Below are 9,120 nucleotides of genomic sequence, written 5' to 3'. Positions count from 1 at the left end.
TTGCATGTCGTTTGTGATCACTGACTGTGTGCCTGTCGGGCACCCCGTTTCTTTTCGCAACGTTTCCCTACCCTGCGAGGTTCTCTCCTTCCCTCCCTCTCCACGTACACACACACACACGCACATTCCGTATTGGGCTTCAACGGGCTGCCACCTGCGCTCTTGTATTATAAATGCGCTTCCTGAAGGAATACGTGGTGCAGTAGAGCGGCTCGTTTCGCGCCTCCTTGCATTCACCTCTCACGTGCAGCGGGGCCGTTCACCAAGGAGATCGGTGCGTCTCTCTCACATTGCGCCACACCCTTGTTACATATACGCTGGAGTTGCGGTTTCCACGGAGCACTCACCCCACCCCATCACAGAAGCCTCTTGTGTGACCTATGGCCTCCCCCCGACCATTCAAACTGTTTCACGGCTCTCTCACATTGTCGTAACTCGCACTGTCGCGCGTGGTGGTCCGCTGACCTTGTCTTTTCCCCCCTCCCTCCCCCCATTTCACCGCTTTGGCTCTCCTGGCAGACATCGCCATGCCTCACTCTGCTTCTCTGCTGAAAGCCGGCAAGAAGAACTCCTCTACGTCCCCTGAGAAATCAGCGTCGATCAAGACGGGGGATACTCCCATGGATGACTCATCAGCGGACACGTCAGTGCCAGGCGGCGCTTCGTCGCCACCGCAGAGTTGTGTACCTGTGGGTGGTGTTGACTTCCAGGCGCTAGTCCACTCAACGCAAGAGGAGACTCTCCGGGCTGTCGTGTCGAGCCTACCCACCATTGGTCTCCAAGCCACTCAAATTGGCCGTGCGCGCCAACTCGTCCAGGACATTCTTCATCACCGCTCACCGGAGGATCGTGTCTTTCTTGCTTACACGTCCAACATGATCTCCTGTGGTCTTCGCGACACATTTGCCTACTTGGCTCGCGAGCGACTGGTCGACTGTTTCATTTCGTCTGCTGGCGGCATCGAGGAGGATGTAATCAAGTGCGGTGGCAGCACGTTGCTTGGCCAGTTCAGTCTGGACGGACGTGCGCTGCGCCGCCGTGGCATCAACCGCATCGGCAACCTCCTTGTGCCAAACGACAACTACTGCTGGTTCGAAGACTTCTTTACACCTGTGCTGGCGTCTGTTCACGAGACACAGCGGGTGTCGCGCTGGAAGACGCTTACTACGCCGTCCGAGATCATTGAAGCGATGGGAGCCGCTATGGAAAAAAAAAACCCTGATACGTGTACCTCCAGCCTGCTGTACTGGTGCTACCGGAACAGGATCCCCGTTTTCTCGCCCGCCTTCACAGACGGCTCGATGGGAGACATGATTTACTTTTACAACTTTTCGCACAAAGGGCTCGTCGTAAACCCGCTAGAAGACGTCGTGCGGCTGCGCAAACAGTCTGCGACGGCGGGTGGCCGAAACTTGGCCATCGTCCTCGGCGGCGGGCTCCCCAAACATCACCTTCTGCGCAACGTGTCGATGGACGCTGTTGTCATGGTGACAACGGGTCTGGAGGCTGATGGCTGTGTTAGCTCCGGGGTCCTTGCCGATGACGTCGCCTGCGGCTTGCTCAGGGAGGACGCAGAGGTGGTGCGCGTACAAGGCGATGCCACAGTGGTGTTCCCCCTGATGCTGATTGAAGAGAGAGGCCAACACGTTGAAGAAGGCGGCAGCTGAAGAATAGGACTCACTGGCGACAAAAGAGTCACACACACACACACACACACCAACCATAAAAGAGGTGAGCTGGAAGAGGACGTCGACCATCCAAGGCCATCAAAGTGCCTCGAATAACCCCAAATGGCGGAATAACCGCGTCCACTATTCAACCAGACGAACCGAATCCACACCACAGATGACTTTGCACATTTTTTTTTTTGCACCGTTACTGCCGACGCGGTTGCTACACGGCGAAAGAGGTGCGGGGGAGCGCTGCAATGGGTGATCTCCAGTGCCGAGGCCCCTCCAAAAAAAAATGAATCGTAGAGCTCTCATCTGTTTTTCGAAGGCAGTTGGGGAGGGAGAAAGGGGGATGTGCTACTCTGCAGAGCGTCATGATTGAAACAAAACAGTCGTTATGGAGCATCTAATATGATCCCCCCCGCCCCGCCCCGCCCCCGCTGCCTCATGCTAGGAAACTTAGAAGGCTGGTGGTGGTGATTGCGCATCGGACTCGTCACTCCACCTCGCTACTATCGATTCATGTCCTCTTCTTTGCTTCTTCTTTCTGTCTCTTGTGGTGATTTCTTCCGTTTTTCTTGTGCGTCTCTCTATTCCTACCGCCGCCCCTTCCCTCTCCCTCTGCTACACGTCCACGACTGCATGAAGCCCCTGCCTTTCTATACACATATATATACATATACGCAGACGTGTGCATGGTGCAAGCGGTGTTGGGCGCTGTCTCGCTTCCTTTTTTCCTACACACATTCACGTGCACTCACTCTTGGATTCTTTTAGTTTTGCGCCCCGCTCCGCTCCTCGCCCCCCTCATCACAAGTAACCTGTCCACACCACCTCTTTGCCACCCCCCTTTTCTCCTCCTCTTCCCGAAAAGCCATGGCATCATTGTGGAAGACGGTATCGCTGTTGTTGACTGTGCTCACAGTGGTGTGCGCCATCTCAGCGCACGCGGCGTCGCAGTCCTATGTGCTGGAGCGTCGCGTCGGCAGTGATGGTGAGTGGGTCAAGCTTGGATCGTTCACCATTTCACGGCTCTCCTCTCAGGCAGTCGCTCGCATCTCCACACAGCTGGGTGATGAGTCGACACTCAGCATGGAGGAACGCGACCACTTCTCCACGGCTGACCTCGTGTTTTACCGGGCATACGCGTACCAGGCGGGTATGCCGGCACCTCAACACGCCACGACGGTCTCGGTCACGCCATGCTCGCTGATTCGCGGCTTCGATGCGATCGACAGCAAGACGGTAGTGCTCAATGAGAACATCAAGGTTGTACCGGGCCCCAACACCTCTCTCCTGGGTCTGCAAGTAAGCAGCGAGGTAAATATCTTCCACTCGAAGATGCAGAACGGCGATGAGTGCGATCGCAGTGTTGTGCAAAAACTTTTCCCAACGGTTCTTTTGAAAACCAAAGTGGGTCTTGTGCACCCACTAAAGGTGGCGCGGAAGGTTCGCTACGAGGACCTCACCGCTCTGGTGGAGGCGGAGGACTCGGAAAAGAACAAAAAAAAGCCCAAGACTGAGAAGCGTCAAGTTCGCAACGCAGAAGGGGAGATTGTGGAGGAGGTGGTTCCTGTGGACGACCGCTCCTTCTTGCAGAAGTACTGGATGTACTTTGTCCTTCCAATCGTCATGTCTCTCCTTCAGAACCTGAAGGGCTGAGGTGAAGCGTACAGACCCTAGGAAAGTTAATGTTCAAGGCAGAGAGACATGAGGCCGTGCGAGTAGGGCCATTTCGTTGAGTCTCCGTGGCTGCACAACTTTTTAAAAACCTCCCGCTGAACTCTTTTCTTTTTGCTCCTCACTCTGTGTGTGTGGGCGTGTGTGTGTGTGGGCGTTCCCCGTGAGAGATGTTTACTCTTCTGGTGAAAATTCTCGTGTCTCCCTCGTTTTCTCTCGAAGCGATAATGCAATGTTGTGTGTGTGTGTGTGTGTTGTGCCTCCTCTTTACCCTTCTTGGACGTCTTCCCTTTGTCTTTTTGTTTTGTGTGGGGAGGGAGGGAGGGGGTCTATTGACACAGTCTGTAAAGTCACTCAGGTTGATCGAAATCTATGAACACACACCCGGTACGACAGCATATATGCAATGGGATGTGTAAGGACTTATGTTTTGGGCACTCACGTGTGTTCAGGTAGGCACGTTGGCGGTAGCCGCCCGTGAGGCGCACCTGAAAGAACGGGAGGAGTGCAACGCAGGGGGAGGGGGAAGAGGAGGAGGAGGAGGGAGAAAAAGAGGAAAGCGATCGTTACTGTCCAGACTTCGATTGGGTTGCCCGCCTAACCCCGCTCACTCTATCTTGCTCATTCCTGTTCCACATCTGCCGCGTATGCGTGCAGGCGCCCTCCTGCTGCTGCTACTTCGACCTAACAGCATCACGTTCATATAGTGTTATCATGTGTGTAGGACTTCTGGCGAGGTCTTTTGCTTTCTCACCTCCCTCATACACTCACACAAGCCATTCCTCGTTGATGCCCCCCCACCCACCCCTGATGCTTATTCATCTCTTTTGTATTTTGGTTCTCTGCGTCTGGGGTTGTTGTGCTCGATCTGTGCCTGAGCCCAGCCTGTGTGAGAGAAGTACGCCTCCGTCAAGCGAAAATAAACGGGCGACCCCCCCCCCCCCCAAGAATTGTTGCTCAAACGAAGGTGAAGAGGCTTCCTCGCCGTGTTGCCCCTGTCTCCATACAATCTCTCTTCTTTTCTCACCCAGCGCTTCCTGGTGAATTTCTGCTCATTCTCCCCATTTGAGCCGCCGTCGTGTCAGCCTGCTGCGCGGCAGGCGTGTGTAGCCGAACTACTCTGAGAATTCAAGAGGAAAAAACATATATATATATATATATACATCACTAGCGTGTCCTTCAGCCCCCTCTTCCCCCCCGCGTCGGCCATCAGCGAAGGTATGCGTCGGTGTACTGCTCTCTGCGCCAAAGCAGCCGCAGGACTGAGCAGCGCCAAGAGCGCCGCTGGCAGCTCTTCCTCTGCCAATGCTCCCCCCTTAGATGCACGCACGAACGCAATCTTTGAGATGCGACAGTCCCCCACGTCTCTTTACGTAGACTCGATGCATAGCAACACGCTCACCGATCACCCCCTCACACATCGCAGCAGCCGCGACGAGCTGGCGTATCGTAAGCGAAAGCTTACGGAGCGTGGGCAATATGAGCAGGCAGCAAGGGCGGAGGAGGAGGCGGCCCAACGCGACCGCGAAGGCAAGGCCGGTTCCGAAACAAGGGAGTACTACTGGGCTATCTTCTGCGCTGTACTGGGTTATCTGGCCGCGCATTCTCTTGTATTCAGCTACTACTATCCAGAGGACCTACGCCCTAACTACTCACCCGATCGCGGCTACTCTGACAGCCTGGCTGCGCGAAGGGAGGAGCTGGAGGCGATAGACGAGATGGTGGGCTTGTCGGTGCTAGAGAGTGTGTACAGTAAGCGCAAGGCTGCTGTGAAGCGCCGTCTGGACGGGATTTAAGCATACCCATGGGGGGCGGGCGGGGAGGGGGGCGGTGGGTCATGAAGGAAACGGTCAAGACGACGGTGATATGCACCACGGACTAATGTGAGGTCACACTGAAAGGGAGGTGAATCAAGTGATGGGAGGGAGGTCAGGTCTTCTCTCTATAGAAACCGGTAAGGGTTCTCTTGTTTTGCTGTGCAGCGGTTGTGCGTGGTGGTATTTAAGATTTGCACGTGTTGCCTTCCTTTTTTTTTTGCGTAGGGGATTTTTCCGACTTTTCGTTCACCCCAAATCGGACCACACGGAAAGGGGGGTCAGCCGCCTTTCATCTCTCTCTCTCTCCCCCCTTCTTTTTCCCCCTGTGCTTCATATGTTCTCTTCCTAATACTATTCACAACTACACAGGCATCCAATCAAAGATACTGCCGCGTGCACTCTTCTCAGTGTGATCTACATGTCAGGACTGGTCAGCGCTGTCGCGCATTCCCACAGGTCTCCCCCTCCCGTGCGCCCTCTCTTTTTTTTTTCCCCTCCACACCCCCGTTTCTTCTCGCATTCTTGGTGTGCGTGTTGCCACCCCACCCTGCATGATGTTCCGTGGGCAAAGATTCCCAAACACGTCATGGCTCCATGAGGGTGGGGGTGTCTTCTCAACTTGGTCATCTTCTCGACAGACAGGGGCCACTGACTTCCTTTTTTTCTTTGTCTCTTCCCTCCACTTTCAATCTCGAGCTTTTCGAGGTCAAAGGTCGCTGTCTCCGCACTCGGCGACGTTCAGCACCGCCCCGAGGCTCGCTTGCGTGTCTGCCCATGCCGCCATTGCAACAGCAGCGCTCATCCCCCTCGCGTTTTCTCACCCCCATTTCTGCTTCGTGTTTTTCACATTGCGTTCTCAGGCTCTCTATTTTATTTTTTGCTCATTGGCGGGAGGTGTCTTTAATCTTATAAACATTCTCGCTTACATCGATGCGTAATCACGACGCGGACGCCGCTGCGGCGGTGGCAGCCGTTGTCCACTTCGCCACCCACGGTGACGCCGCCTCAAACCAGGAGTTGGTGCACGCCATTGACCACTCTTTGGACACTGGTGGTACACTGGCGGCCCACACGATTGCTCCGCAGCTGCTGCGGTGGGCACTGGAGGAGCGCGAGGGCCGTGCGTTCCCTGGGGTCGTCGTTTATGTGAGTATCCTAAATCGGCACTTCTGTGTACAGGTGATACTGGATCGCCTTGCACAGCCTCTAGATCGCCGACCGGCCGGCCTGGAGGAGTTGCTGGAGCTCTATGTGAAGGCCCTTCGGAGTGTTTCAATTGAGGCCGCATACCGGCAGCTCACGCAATGTGTGGCCTGTCTGCTCATCGTGCTGGAAGATGATTTGGCTGAACGACTACACGCTTGGATACGCGGCGGTGATGCTGCGTCCGTAGAAGAGAGCCGCGTGGCTCTGCAGACCTTCGCTGCGGTCATTGATCTCTTGGCCGATCGCCGTGTTGCAATCGGCTCTATAAGGCGTGCCACGCAGCGTCGTCAACTGCAGGAGCGCTTGTTCATCTCACTCGAGTCTCCGCTTACGGAGGAGGTGGACTTGTCGCTGCTCGTGCGTGTCACTGATTCTGCCGTTCGATTTCTGTTGGAGGTGATGAACGGTGAGCCGCAGGAGGTTGCCGCAACATTTTGGGAGGCGCTGCCCGCAAGCACCGTCTGGCAGTACTGCTTGCGCTGCCTTAGTGCTGCTGCCTCTGCGGTGTCTCCTTCGGTGACGTGTCCGGAGGAAGTGTTGCGCCTGGTATGCAACGTATTGCGTTGCCAAACCACCATCAACGCACCCGCCCAGGCTCTCCTGTCGAGTGCACTGCCGCTAGTACTACATCCCATTCCGGCATCGTCCTCTTCCACAGTGGACTGGGAGATGATCAGTCATGTCATCTCCGCTGCGTTTGAGGCGTCCACACAGGCCATCGCAACTCAACAGCCCAGCGACACGACACTATTTGGGCTTTTCTCCTCTGTGGCCGATCGACTGGCGCAGATCCTTCAGTCTCCTGCGGCCCCAGCGACTGCGGTGTGCCATGTTTGTGAGGGCATCAGCGCCTTGACACAGACGCTGCAGCCGGCACCTCTTCCTGAGATGGGGCCTGACGATGACCCGGACGACTTCGCGGTCTTTGTCGAAGAGACGCAGGCGGCCAACGCAGAAAAGTCATCCGCAGTCGCCCAGCTAAGGCCGTTTTTGCACGGGTGCACGAGAGCGTTGGCAGCTCGCCTTACGCACAGCGGTTTTACGAACGAAGAGTGGGATTGTATCGCGGCGTACGTGGCTCGACGGGTCGCCGACGGTGATACTGAGGACTACGAAGTCGCTCACAGTGATGTCCCGCTCTCTGTCTTTACCACCTACGAGCGTCTGACGGCTCTCCTCGGCGCAATGGGCGTTGATGAGATCAACGCAGCGGTCTCTGAGTCGGGTCAGCAACTCGTGTTGGTCATGGGAGACCCAGGCTTAACGCTCACTTGGCTGGAATCGGTTCAACCCGGATCTCTATTGGTGCAGTCCACTTTGCTCCCATGCTGCGTCACGCGTCACGTCTCCTCAGCTTCAGCCGCGGGGTGGGCGACGGAATCTGTCGCCGTGCGTGCGATGGACACACTACTATATGCACTCGCCACGTACCAGGAGCGCGGGGATCTATGGTGCGATGGCAGCGCGAATGGTAGTATCACCGCCGTAATGGATGTGGCGAGGGCGTCCGCGACCGTGTTGTTGACGATTGCAGAGCGCCTGGGGTCAGACGGCGCAGCGCGCCTGCGTGACCGCAGCACACCATTGATTGCGACTCTTTGGCGGTGTGCAACCTTGGCGTCTGACGCAGCGGTCTCCGAGTCATCGCGCCACACCGCCGTTGATGAGCTCGCGAGGTTGCTGGATGCCAGGGTGGCTGCATTGCCTCACACTGTAGCTGATCTCCTCAAACACCAAGACGCGTACACGCAGGCGGTTCTCTTCGCTACCGGTGGCGCGTCCACTCCGTCTCTGAGCACACTCGAGACGCTTGCACACATTCTCCATTGTGTAGCGAAGCTGTCTGCGGAAGAGGCAGAGTCCATTCAGTGCCGGGTGTGTTGCGGTCTTGCAGAGCGTTCTCGGTCCCAATGCGAGGCGGGAGAGTGGGCAGGTGATGCACTCGCAACGCTCTTGGACTCCTGGCATGCCCAGCATCCCGAGCTGCTCATGTACTTTTTAGATTTATCGCTTGCAGTGCCAGCTGAGATGCAGCCTGCACTGCTGCTGGCAGGTATCACCCGCTTCTTTTCTCAGCCGCAAAGCCACGACACATCGACGCGCGAGCTTGTCGCTGCATTGGATGCACGCTTTGTTCGCCCAATCGCCGCGTCGCCGGGAACCGCGCCGTCTCTGCATGATCTGGTACAGTGGCTGTTGCAGACACACCCCTCTTTCACAGCCCACGATGGGGCACGGCGTGTGCGCACACTGGCTGAATGCGGGCGGATGCTTTGCGAGGGCGGTCATGTGCCAGCGCTGAGTCTGACCGAGACGCTTGTTTCTTGCGTCGCTCGCTGGCAGGAGCACCTATCTTCCTCAGCGCTCGGCGACGGGGAAGCAGATGAGGGCCGTGAGGACAACGACGCTGAAGGCGATGTGCAGTTGAAGCAGGAGGTTTTGGAACAGCTGGCGATGTGGAGCCGCTGCGTCAGTGCTGTGTCGAGACTCTCCACGAGCGCGCCACCATGGTTGGCACAGCTGCATTCCGCACACGACGACTACGAGCGACTGGAGGTGCTGCGAAATATCTGAAAATAATGCGGATGGAGTGGAGAGATGAGTAACGCTGCGTGGGGTGGCCTTCGATTGTCGGCCCCCTCCCTACGTTCTCCACCTGCTAGTCTACTTCAGTTTTGAGGTGCACACCACCTTCACGGTCGCGTGTTCGAGGGAATGCGCGCGACAGCCACGGGCCCTTTGAGTGT

General features: G+C 56.5%; 4 protein-coding genes across 4 annotated transcripts; all 4 read left to right on the top strand.

Annotated features, from left to right (window-relative positions):
• Nucleotides 1–527: 527 nt before the first annotated feature.
• JKF63_05896 (uncharacterized protein) lies at nt 528–1,667 on the top strand (the record flags this gene model as incomplete). The annotated part of the gene is made up of 1 exon (XM_067901849.1): nt 528–1,667. One exon carries the CDS (start codon nt 528–530, stop codon nt 1,665–1,667), a length of 1,140 nt encoding a protein of 379 aa, XP_067757555.1.
• An 879-nt stretch (nt 1,668–2,546) lies between these two features.
• On the top strand, nt 2,547–3,332 carry JKF63_05895 (uncharacterized protein; the record flags this gene model as incomplete). The annotated part of the gene is made up of 1 exon (XM_067901848.1): nt 2,547–3,332. One exon carries the CDS (start codon nt 2,547–2,549, stop codon nt 3,330–3,332), a length of 786 nt encoding a protein of 261 aa, XP_067757554.1.
• Nucleotides 3,333–4,570: 1,238 nt separating this feature from the next.
• On the top strand, nt 4,571–5,146 carry JKF63_05894 (uncharacterized protein; the record flags this gene model as incomplete). Its single annotated transcript, XM_067901847.1, has 1 exon — nt 4,571–5,146. The coding sequence occupies one exon, from the start codon at nt 4,571–4,573 to the stop codon at nt 5,144–5,146; it is 576 nt and encodes a 191-aa protein (XP_067757553.1).
• A 951-nt stretch (nt 5,147–6,097) lies between these two features.
• On the top strand, nt 6,098–8,947 carry JKF63_05893 (uncharacterized protein; the record flags this gene model as incomplete). Its single annotated transcript, XM_067901846.1, has 1 exon — nt 6,098–8,947. The coding sequence occupies one exon, from the start codon at nt 6,098–6,100 to the stop codon at nt 8,945–8,947; it is 2,850 nt and encodes a 949-aa protein (XP_067757552.1).
• Between the last annotated feature and the right edge of the window lie 173 nt (nt 8,948–9,120).

The sequence above is a fragment of the Porcisia hertigi genome, chromosome 20, assembly GCF_017918235.1.
Source record: "Porcisia hertigi strain C119 chromosome 20, whole genome shotgun sequence".
NCBI classification, from domain to species: Eukaryota; Euglenozoa; class Kinetoplastea; order Trypanosomatida; family Trypanosomatidae; genus Porcisia; species Porcisia hertigi.
This window is presented reverse-complemented; position numbering and strand designations above follow the sequence as displayed.